Here is a 12,495-nt window from a genome sequence, read left to right on the forward strand (position 1 = left end):
CAGCAGCACCTGTGACTGGAGCACGATCTCTGAGGGCGGGGAAAGCAGCCCTTCTCACGTGTCTTCTGGGCTCCCTTTAAAGCAGGAAGCACTGCCGTTGGAATAGTACTGTACGGCACACTTCCCTCCTTGAGCTCCTCGTCAGGCTAAATCAGCCACACCCCTCTCTGCTCACCGTCTCAAGCGCCGCCGCGCCCGCATTGCAGGGAATTCCATTTGCCGGTCGGAGGGCGGGACACACGTGTCCTAGCTCGTGCCACCTTCGCCAGCCTACCAGATGGTGCCACCGCCGCCATAGGATGGGGAAACAGGTGCTCTACGGGGCCGCACCCTCCGGCGTGCCCAGCTGCTCATGGGTGCCAGCACACGCCCGCGTTAAACGTCCGCTCAGCGCGGCCAAGGCAGGTCCGCTTTCTTCTCTGATTTCAGCAGAGGAGACGTTGGGTTCTCCCCTTTCGTCGCCAATTTGTTGTGCACAGCGGTGAGTGCCCAACTTCAAAAACTATGTTTGTGGGCCTGCGGTTGGGTACGTAACATAAACAAAAATGAACGAAACGCACACACGGCACAAGTGCAGTTACTGCCTGTTGGCGCCAACCGGCAACTTTATTATCTCACAGTCCTGACGTCAGGACTGTACCACCTGGGTCCCATATCAGAGGGTTCCCGCTATTTCATTCATAGGGGTGTTTGTCACACCCCTATACTTATGGTATGCCCTATCACAAACATAACAAATGTAAGCACTGATTGTCACAATGGGAGGATTTGGCTTGTTTGTGCGCCATCACTAACTCATTAAGCAGCTCTGACCCACCTAGCAGCTATAATGATCCTCAATGAGCCAGACTGACATGCAAGCACACCACCCCTGGGGAGGTCAGGCTTGTCTGACCAGTCAGGAATTTTCTCGGTTTCACGAATGTTCTTTTAGAAATGCCTGTGAAAGTTATTGCGATTTTGGTTATTTTAGTTAAATGAAAAAGAAGACTAAGGGAACCACACATATATGAGGGAGGAAGGGTAGGTAGCAGAGTACTAAAACAGAAGCGTAGATGCCAAACGGAGATCACAAGGTCAGTCAGAAAGACTCAGATTGACAACTTCGTTGATTTGCTTGGTTAAACACACTTCTTCAGCCAGCCTAGATGTCCCATCTTAACTGCAGAGAGACTTCGAAAGTAGAAGTCATTATTGCTTATGGTACCTATTGTTTGATTGCCTACCAGTTCTGATGTTAAAACCTAACTTGAAAACTCTGCTTGCTGGCTGCGAACACAACACTAGGTGGTGCTACAGGCAAGCAAATGGCACAAAGCAAGCAGAAACTATAGAGACAAACCGGAACTAAATGAAGGGCCTAAAATACTTTTATTTTAAGAGCAGATTTTGGCACACTTTATGGTGGTACACAGCAGAGGGAAATTATTGTAAAATGTCTTAGGTCTCCACAACTTACTACAGTTTTCATCATAGCACAGCAAAGTCTAGCCATTGCCGTAATTCTTATTCGTGTCGCGTTTTAGGTTTTTAAATGATTTATTTCGCATCATAAACTGTGCTATTACAGTAGGAACAGAACCACAAAAGTTTAAACTTAATTTGGTCTCGAAATGTGAGATAATGAAATGCAGTTTTCAGACTAATTCTCCCTTCCAGCATTGACAACAACTGCTATATTATTCTCGACCAGCAGCTCTACATGTTTGGTTTATGCCATGCTGTTTTACACACATATGCATAATGAACAAATACACTCAAACAGGTCCATGGGGCAAGGCTGTAAATTCGTACATTGAGCTACCATGCGAATTTAACAGGCCCATGGAGTATGGGCCTTAGGGCCAGATGTATTTTACCCATTCTGTATCTATGGGAAAATTCGTTAGTACATATGGCCCTTAGTATTTTCCTCTGTTATGTTATTGTAACGTGGAACCTGAGATGAAGAAATTCGTGATTTCTCAAGTTAGCAATGTACTATGGTAATTTGACTTTTTGTTTTAATGAGGAGCAGTGAAAGTATTATAAAATATTGTATTCTTGTAAATTAATTATTTGCGTTTGCAAAACACATAATTTGTGTTAGCCTGTTTGCAGCTCGCACACTGCATCCCAGAATGTTTTCCATAAGTTGAAACACCACTCTGTTACACAATGTCATTGGTGTTATTGAAGTGAACACGCAATAATCATTGGGCACTTTGCTTTCAGATACTGTGCAGTATGGGCAGGATCACAGAAAACGAGATCTGGGTGCCAGAGCCTCCGTCAATGGTGAGAGTTTATTTTGTTAGTGAATTTGCAACAAACATGAGGGCATGCACAGGGCGGTTCCCGCAGTCGTCGTGGAAAGACTATATGGAGTGCTTCATATGGAGGGCCACTGGAATTATTCAGCAGGAGATGGACGAATTATGTGGCAGGGTTGAGTAAAGTATGTGGGAAGAAAAGGCACATTATCCGCAAAATGCAGCACATTTTTTTAATAGTATTACTTCATTATTTTGGCATTTTTAAACTGGGTAGCACTGTCTGGGCATTGGTCGCACCTCATTAGTACCATTTTAATACCTAAAAATAGAAATAAGCAACAAAAAGATGACCAGTCCAGCTTTGCAAAGGGATTTTCTGTGAGCAGCAACACATGTCGCCTCAGTTTTAGTAACTTTTGAACCGTTTGAGCTAGAAACAAAGTGTATTTTTGTTAAAATTTGCAGATTATGTGGCAGATGATGGATTTATGGCAAATGCAGCAAATATATAATTATGTAAAAATCGCCCCAGCCATACAATCGCATAATTCCAGTGGCCCTGTTGATATGTTGTGTTTGCGGCTGCATCCTGCGACTTACTAGTCACTGCTGCATGGTCTTGTGCACTGGTTGTAAGACTATGCTCAGCTAAATGACCCTGCTTAATGTCATCTTTCATACTGCCAACAGTATCAAATTCTAAACCTGCCCTTGTTCTTCTCTCCTTGTACTACCCTTATGGAGCGGTTCTATGGAAAGGTCTCATGTTTTTTTCTCCAGTGCATTCAGTCAATATTCTGCATGCCTCCTTGCACAGCTAGCCAATAGAGTATTCTTGTTGTACCTCCTAAACATTTCATCATAATACATTCATATATCACTGGTCCTGTTCACTTTACGTGAATCTTGTCTATATCTCAGACGCCATGTTGCCAAATGTGGGCACATCTCTCCCAAAACGTGCATCATTATGGCCAGGACTAATCTCAAGTTTTGGTAAGCTGTTGCCTGCACAGTGTGTTCACTAGATCCACTCCCAAGTCTCTAATTGTGTGACCTCCTTCTCAACTCATTGCTCAGTGAGAGTGTGATTACTTGGAAGTACTGCAGTTTTAGGATTTTCCCCTGCAGCTCCTTCATTAAATATACCACAACTCCCGTATTTCCTTATTTGGCCACTGTGGCTTCATATTTTATCCCATGGGTTAATTAAAATCACACACTATTAGGTGATCTGGCCCATATAAGCCTCCTTTGACCAACAAATCTCCTTTACCTTCCCCTTAGCTGTCTCAGTTTAACTTATGTCGCCAATCCCTTTCCCTATCTCCAGAACCTCACGAATCCTGTTAAATTCATGCTTCTTCTTAGACTGTGCCTTGGTTTCCTGCTCCCTCTCCCCTTGTATTCAGATTGAATTACCAATGGTTGGAAACATTCTTTTCCTTTTTTGCCCTGCAGCTGCTGTTTCTCCCCTTTTGCTCAACCCTCTCCCCAACCTCCGTTTAAAATCAGTGACTTGTTATGTTGCTACCCATTTTGCTGTTCTCTGCCTCTTTCATCTCCTCTCCACAAGGTCGTTTCTCCTAATTCTCTTCAATTTTGCAATCCTCTTTACTTTCAGTTAAAGTTATCCCCTTCCTCAAATGAGCTTTCGTTGCTACTACTTACCTTTCCAGCCCACTCTCAACCTCCCTCTTTACTTCGCTTTCCTCTCATGCCCTGTTTTTTGACTTTGCTGTCTCCCTTGATATGGCTTTAAAAACCCTACCTCCAATTTTATCCTGTATTTCCAGCATCAGCTTCACCACTGGCTCTCACCTTCCTTCTTAATTGTAGCCTTGCTTATCCTTTCAACACCATCTCCTACCTTTGCTGTTGACACCTGACTGACTTTCTGGCCTGAGTCTGGTCTGAGTCATCCCTAATATACACTGCCTCTTCCTCTTCCAATACCTATGATGTTGTCTCCTCTTACCACACCAAATTCCTTCTCTTACCACGGATCCTATGAATATGACACCTCCCCTTCTTTCTTCTGCATCTATGCCTGCTTTCCTTCTCTGACTTATCCAGGTTCCAAATGAACTGCTCTTGAGTGGCCATCATTTTGGCCTATGTTGAATTTTTGGCTCTTGTCTCCCCTTGTTGCTGCTGGTAACAGTGATGCCAGTGCTCCAAGTACCTTTGTATTCCTAACCCTTCATTGCCTTTGTCACCATTCATTTGGATCCTCTGTCAAACAACCTCTCATTAATGCTATCCCCATTCAAATTCACACATAGGAGCTGAGCTATTTATGTCTTTGGTGGCACATTCATAGTCGCTTGAACCCATGAGCTTTGCAAATAATGACAATCAGTGCAATTGCTTAAGATCCTGGGAGGCCAAGACATGACTAAATAGGACAAGAAGAAGTCTTACCATTATATCTGAGTAGGGTGACATCTGCTCAATTGATTTATAGGGAGGCCCAGGAACCAGTGCTAGAGTTATATGGGTGCAACCCAATGATTGCGCAGATGACTGAAAAGAAGAAAATAGGAAGAAGTCCAGAAAGAGTTTTCTTAAAAGGTTATACGTAGAGAAAGCAAATGGGTTACTTTTGTAATCTGCATAGAATAGTCAATTTCATTTTCGAATAAAAAAAATCCAGGTTAGGAATGGTGGCAACTGGAGAGGAACTGGCACCTACAGAGAACAGCACCAGAGGTGTGACCGAATAGAAGAGGTGCTGCCTTTCACAAGAGCCTCTGTTTTATTAAACTTTCAGTCAGCCATGTGGCCACAGCTGTTATGCACTTAGCAAAATTGGATTGGGCGCAATAAGCCTCCCCATCAAACCTCAAGGTAATTGGAGCATTATCAACATAGGACACATTTTCTAAACTGAACTGTCAAAAGTTTGGCCAGAGGTGCCACATATATTTTGGAAAAATAGATCACTGAGGAACGTTGAGGGACACCAGAAGTGAAGGGCTTAAAGGATAAATGGAACGGAATAATATACACTACTTGGGAATGATCCTGTAAAAAAGGTTGAAAATAAGCTGAGTCCTGGTCCATAGACACGCCTCAGGCAGTTGTGATGAAAGTCCTGTGATACTCCATGCAAATGTCCATGAACGGTCTTAAAGATAAGGGCAGTGCACCCCCCAAACCATTGTCATCCGGAAGTGGTCTGTGTCTTTAATCAGAGCAGACTCTGTGTCATGGTGGAGTCTGTAGAAAGCTTGTTCCTCATCTGTGACAGAGTTTGTCATAGTTGGACTCTTGCTCTAAGCAAGACTTCTGGTTTAAGGATGACAGTACTTATGTTTGTAGGTGACTATGCCTATCCTACAACAAGTCACAACTGTAGTCCCAACCCTTCCGGCTCACTAGCAGTACCTCACCAAAAACCCAAACAGTTAAAGGTGATTTGTGGCAGCCTTTATGCATGGACTCAAGAGTATGACATCTCAGGGAGTGTCGTGGTTAAACGGAGATTACCCCTTTCTCACAGATACATCATGACTCAACCAAACACAGGCAATAACGAAGATGTAGTAAGATTTCAATACTTTTTATTTAACACAATCTGCAATCTGCGGTAAATTGCATGGGCTGCAATAATTAGGACAGTGAACCGTGCAAGAGACCCCCATCATCTTGCAGTAACATAGAAAGACATATGGGCCCATATTTATAATATTTATACTTTTTTAGAGTGGCATTTGCGCTGCTTTTTGACGCAAAAACAGCGCAAACTTACAAAATACAATTGTATTTTGCAAGATTGCGCCGCTTTTGTGTCAAAAAATGACGCAAATGTGGCACTAAAAAAGTATAAATATGGGCCACAGTGATATGTCCTAATACCCTATTCTTATAAGCCTAACCTTCTACCTAAAGGAGAGCTGGGTATGTTAAACCTAATCTGTCAATGCCATGTCCATGGGAAGAGCCCCCAACCCTTGTTACCTTGGAATGAGGTCTCTAGCTCAGACTCCGTAGGAACACGAAGTCCGGGTCAGCGTCAAGGCGACGTGCAGCATTGATAGCAGCGATGGTATCTGGTCGGAATCCCTCTAATTATCTGTTTAAAGTGAGGTGTATTTATACAGATCTACTTGGACCCCTGAGGTAAGTTGTTCCCAAACAATAGATGTTTGGGACGGTAATTAATATAAACAATTCCCTCAAAAGCGTGAAGAGGGAAAGTACCTAATGTGAACACCTACAGTTTGTTTGTCTTTGTCGCTTGATTTGACACTTTAGTGCAGTGGCACTGATAACATAAACTTAAACAAATGGCCTAACTATAAACAAGGCAGCCATCTTAGAAGAATTAATTAAATAAATGGGCTAAGACAGAGCAAGCTAAGTAGGTTAAAAGTCACTAGGTGACGGGGGCACGAGTCTGCAAGCCAATGGCTAAGCTAACTCCTGTTATCCCATTAAAACAAACTAGGATTCACTACAAGTTGACATTCATTTATGAAGACAGTTGTCTATTAGATTGTTTTTCAGCTACTTTGCTCATGAAAGACAGCAGAGAAATAGGATGATAATTTCTGGGGGAAGTGGAGTCTTGTGTTTTTAAGAGTGGGACAACATATCCTTAATCCTCAATAAAGGTAGCAAACGCCAAAGACCCATAATCTGCCAGTGAATATGAATATGAAGAAAGACATTTGAATGCACCCGACTCCAAATTATTTACACTAACTCTTATTATTTATATATACCCGCTATTTATTTATTTTAGTTGAAACATTGGTTTAGTCAGCACAGGCCCTGCTAGTGAAAGTACTCGCAGTTGTAAAACACTTCAAGAAAATCCTTACTGCTACAAAGGGAGGACATTTGTCAAGACCTTGGCACTACTATGTCTCAAATATTGAGGAGCCTTAAGATAGTTTAGAATTTAGTTGATTATGGCATTGAAAGGAAGCATGCTTTTAGTTCCTGCTGGTACAACAGAGAATTTGAATTATGGTAAGACACGAGATGTGCTTGTATGTGAATGTGTGTTAAATCAATCTCAGTCTGACATTCCTAAATTATTCAGCTGCACTGCACAGCAGGAATTATTTTGGATTTTCATTATATTTTGACATTTATGCAACCCAGTGAGAGAATCAAGCCCAAGGAAATATTGTGCAGCTTCAGGTGGCTTGGTGGAGGGTACATGGACTGGGGAAGGGAATGCTGCCTGGAAGGCACTGTATCACCCAGCATGGTGGCTCAGTGACATGATGAAGTCATCTTGCAATGTGGCCTACCATGGACAATTAACCTTCCCATGGTGCCAGATTAGGGTAAAGTGCTAAGAATATTGCAATATTGCATAGAGCAGTGCAGGTACCAAAGGGGAAGGTATCTTGAATGTCTTTACTTGCAAGGGAGAATCATGTTATGTAGCTTTGTTTACTTGTGGTTCCCATGGTGAATCAGGCAGGTATTTTGATAAATGGAGCATTTTTATTTATTAACTCTCTTGGGGGTTCACACTTAGGCCCATATTTATACTTTTTTATGCAAATCAGCGCTAGCACAGATTTGCGTCAAAAAGTTTACCGCCGGCTAACGCCATTCCAACACGCCAGCCGGGTGCCTTATTTATGGAATGACGTTAGCCGGCACTGCAGCCTGTTTAGCGTCAAAATAAATGACGGTAACCGGGTAGCGGAGGCAAAGGGAAGACTGGGGGTTGTGCGCCAAAGAATGGTGCAAGTCAGGTAAGAGTAAAAAATATTGGCTCAAAACTGACTAGCGGCATTTTTTGGCGCACAACCCCCATGGAAATGACTCCTGTCTTAGCAAAGACAGGAGTCATGCCCCCCTGCCCAATGGCCATCTGTCCCCTAGGCATGGCCATTGGGCACAGTGGCATGTAGGGGGGGCCCAAGTTAGACCCCCCTATGCCACTATAAAAAATAAAAAAATATATACTTACCTGCAATCACCATGGATGGGTCCCCCCATCCATGGGTGTCCTCCAGGGGTGGGCGAGGGTGGCAGGGGGTGTCCCTGGGTGCAGGGAAGGGAACCTGTGGACTGTTTCCATGGTCTCCCACCATGGAAATTAGCCCACAGGTCCCTTAACGCCTGCCCTGACCCAGGCATTAAAAAACTGCACAAATCTGGCTGGGTGCCATGTTTTAAGGCCCTCCTCCTCCTGTGCGTCATTTTGACGCCGGAGGATAAATAAGGCGCACATGCCTTAGAGTCATTTTTTGCACAGGAACCCCTACCTTGCATGTGATTAGCGCAAGGTAGGTTTCATGTACAAAAAATGACTCAAACTCCATAACTTTGGCGCTAGACGGGTCTAGCGCCAAAGTATAAATATGGAGTTAAGTTTGCGCTGAATTTGTGTTAAAATGACGCAAATCCAGCACAAACAGAGTATAAATATGGGCCTTAGTGACTTTGGTTTGTACAAGATGCCCCTGAGAGACGATTTGAATTTGAGATGGTTTTTGGAAACGGTTTTGATTATTTTAGGATTAATAGGCAGCCAGGAGGTGAGAAGGACAGAACTAGGGTAGACTTACGAGGCTGTGCCGATCTCACTAGTTTGCCCAGACCTAAGGTCCCAGACCTAAGGTCCCATCATAGATCTCTAATGGATTAAAACGATGAGGGTGGGGTTTGACTACAGTGGGTTGGAAGTGAAAAGCGTGGATTGCATCTGGATCATCAGAGAAAAAGGGACTTGAGAAAAGAGGAAGCCAGTTAATTGGGGAGAGGGGAAGAGGAATCAGGGGCTACATGAGACCTGGGGCAGTAGAAGAGAAAAGGAGGCCTCAGGTAAAGAGGCAAGTGTGGCTCATGGGAGCAGCAAGGCAAGGCAACATCAGATGACTGATAGATGGATCTAACTGGGGAAGAGAGATTCAACGTTGTCGGAAGGAGCAAGCATGTGAGTTGGAGCTGGGCATTTGTCCAGCTGAAATTTTTTGAGACAACTCTACCTTTCCTTCCTGCTAGTGTCACTTGAGAGTGATAAATGCAGTGAGTGGTTTGTGTCTAGATTATTGTAATGCTCTTTTTCTAGGCCTGCCTCAATACCAATTTAACAGACTTCAGCTTATTCAAGACATGTCAGCAAGACTTCTTGGCATTGCCATGTGCCGTTCCCTTTCCATCTTAACAGGTGCATTGGTTGCCAGAGCATGGTTTTTACAAGTCTGTACGGTTGCCTTAAAGCAGGATATGGCTCTACCAATGAGTTTAAAGGAAATTGTTCATTGCCTACCATGTAAAACACACATTCCGCTCTGCCTGTCCCATGTTGCTTGCTCTCTGAAGATTAAGGGCCATATTTGTGGCAAAGTGGCACAGTGCAGCACAGCAAGTCACCATTCTTCACTGTACTGCATCACTGGGAAAGGACAGGAATGCACCGTATTTAAGGCATATGGCGCATTCCTGTCCTTTCCCTGTGCTGGCGCATAATGGGTTGCCTAGCACCAATGCAGGCACCCTTGCACCAGGGTGCAAGGGTGCCTGTGTTGCATGCAGGATTGTTCTGTGCAGAAAAGGGCACCATCCTGCACAAAAGCAATTCTTAGAGGCATATTCGTCTATATATGTGTGCAGCACACAGAGAAAGAGGAAGTAACAAGGAGAAATAAAGATCCTTCTTTGTTACGCCTTTCCTAGAGAGACGTATCTTTTTGGTCCATTCTCAGGTTTATCAGATCTGGTAAATCTGCGAATGAATCCTAATCAATGGGAGTTACGTGGGAACACCCACACAGTGCCCATGGGACACCTCCATTGCGCAGAGTAAGGCAATGCAGCGATTTCCCCTGCTTTGCATTAGTCCAGATTGTTGAAGCCGCTCAAAGTGGCTTTGCGCGGCTTCCAAAATCCTACTTAGACATTAGCATCCTGCATGTACCACATTGGGTGGTGTAATCATAACGCAAAGCCCTCATAAATATCCCCTTGAGAGTGTCCATTTCAGAGATCATGCCTTCATATTCATTGCTTCCAAACATGGAACTCCCTACCTTCTGAAGGATAGCTCATGTCCAACCATCTGGCACTCCGAAAACAACTGGAAATCTGACTGGTTCCCCTGTAGACTTCGCCCTTTACTTATTCCTCACTAGTAATGTTTTATCTGCAAAATTCCCTTATAGGTAATTGTTCGCTCTTTAAAATAGATAAATACATATGTAATCTTGACAGGAAAATGCCTCTGTATTTTCCACTACCCACTGGGCTACTAAGCAAACTCTGAACTCAATAAATGGAAAGAAGGATAGTAATTTGAAGTGCATTAAAATATTCCAGAGCCGAGAGAGGATTAGGACGCTAGTACACCTTATTCATTTAGGATTTCCGTATGGCTTTAATCAGCCTAGTTCTGAGACCATTTCTCACACTAACCATCACTAACCATCCCGTACCAAAGTGACAGGCGCACTGTCAAATGCAAGAGCTTAGCAGAGAATGACCAGACATTTGTGTCTAAACATGATCCTGCATTTGCTACGGAATGTCCAGGACCATTACTTAAATGAGAACCCTACGACACTCCTCATCATAGGCGAAATCCCAAAGTTATTTGCATGTCAATTTTACAAGGAAAATATATTTAGTTGTGGAAAAGCGTTTTTCAAATACAGAGAAGTTGGTTTTGCACCCATAAATACTTCAGCATCAGCATTTTTGGGTGAGTAAATCTACCATCAGGATTGAGGAAGGGGCAGAAAGTTTCATGTTTGTGGGTTTTCACATTCTCATTTCCGACCAGTTCCGACCATGGTTAAAAGTGTACTCCTATGAAGGGCAAAAGCCAGTATCTTTCCAGCACAGAAAAGGAAGTGGAACACGATCTAAAATTGGAGGGCAGAGAGGGAGGGGTTTCTTCATCAGGACAAAAAGGTATCAAGTACCTGTCCACTTCTGTTTCCGATTTTCTAATGCGAAAACAAATGTGTGCATGTTTTCACCTGGAAAAAATTTAATTCATTAAAGTCTTCCAGGAGTATGCCTGAAACTTTTCGACGATTCGAGCTTCTTATTTACTGAAAATCGTAAATCTGCACTCATTTTAGATCCTACAGCTCTGGGCGAAGATTTGTCACTTTGTGAACCTGGCCCAAAGAGTATTAACAGATGATGTCTGATGTCCAGGACCTAAAACTCACATTACTATTTAAGCAGTGTAAACCATTAGTGAATCTGTTGTCTTTGTTTTTTCTTCAGGATGTACCGTCACTGCCAATAACTACAACCTTTTGGGAGAGGAACTTGCCGTCTGTACAGGGGCTACTGAGGCTGGTCGAAGTTTCTACTGTCCTCGGCTCAGCTGCTGCCATTGGGCTTTTTGCCTACAAAAGAGGACTGCTAGTCCGACACTGAATACCAGCATCTTAGTGAAAGTTCCACGCCCCTTCCTTTGCTCTTTTCAGTCGTCTGACAATGTCCAATGCACTGGTGCTGAGAAGTCAAAACCCTTTGTTGTATGTTTTTTAACACGCTTGAGTGGATAATGTCTGCTGAGCTCTACTAGGAGTTGTGCATTTTATGTGAATATGTACAATACTTAGATGTACGTGCCACAGTACGTCAACACTTACCAAATATACAATAGTATACAACTCTGTAAAATATTCTCACATGCTATGAATGTGTTTGTACATATGTTTATGTATAAGTACATAAATACAGACTTTTACTAAAGATGTGTTGGCAGGTGGACTCAAACTATTCTGCCACACACTGGCAACAAACAAGCACAATGTTCCAAAAAAAGAGATCTTAACTGCGCAGCACTGTGGGGTGGCCGGAAGTGGTCTTAGATCGTCTGTGATATTGTAGTCATGTTTGTTTTCTCATTCTCTGGGGTCAGGAGAAGGCGTGTAGAAGGCACACGGATGTATGAGTCCATGGCACACCAGAATGCTGAATTCAGTGCGCACCTTGACTCCGTTTTGAACGTAGAGATTCATTTATGGTCTCAAATAAATTAATTTCAGGTCAGTTTCGATTGTGCGCCTCTTTCACTGGAATGTCAGACACAAGCCATAGGATGTACCAAGTTGCAAACAGTTCTAAGAGTTCATACAAATGTTATGGTTTGCAGTGTACAAATATAAAAAAATAACAATTTCAAGTGAGAGCGGAAACCATTCAAATAGAGAACATTTTGAACAATATTTGAAGAGTGTTCAGGGCAGATTTACAAAACTGTCACCCAGAGCAGCGCAGCAATGACAAATGCTGTGCTGCGCTG

The 12,495-nt window shown here is 43.2% G+C and overlaps 1 protein-coding gene across 1 annotated transcript in view; it reads left to right on the forward strand.

Annotated features, from left to right (window-relative positions):
- LOC138249943 (amine oxidase [flavin-containing] B-like) overlaps nt 1-12,242 on the forward strand; it is a 321,621-nt gene extending 309,379 nt beyond the window's left edge. Inside the window, exons 14-15 of the mRNA XM_069204199.1 lie at nt 2,215-2,277; nt 11,466-12,242. Coding sequence (XP_069060300.1) covers nt 2,215-2,277; nt 11,466-11,621 — 219 coding nt within the window. The 3' untranslated portion in view covers nt 11,622-12,242. The remainder of the gene's footprint in view (nt 1-2,214; nt 2,278-11,465) is intronic.
- The last annotated feature ends 253 nt before the right edge of the window (nt 12,243-12,495 follow it).

Source organism: Pleurodeles waltl, chromosome 8, assembly GCF_031143425.1.
Source record: "Pleurodeles waltl isolate 20211129_DDA chromosome 8, aPleWal1.hap1.20221129, whole genome shotgun sequence".
Taxonomy (NCBI): domain Eukaryota; kingdom Metazoa; phylum Chordata; class Amphibia; order Caudata; family Salamandridae; genus Pleurodeles; species Pleurodeles waltl.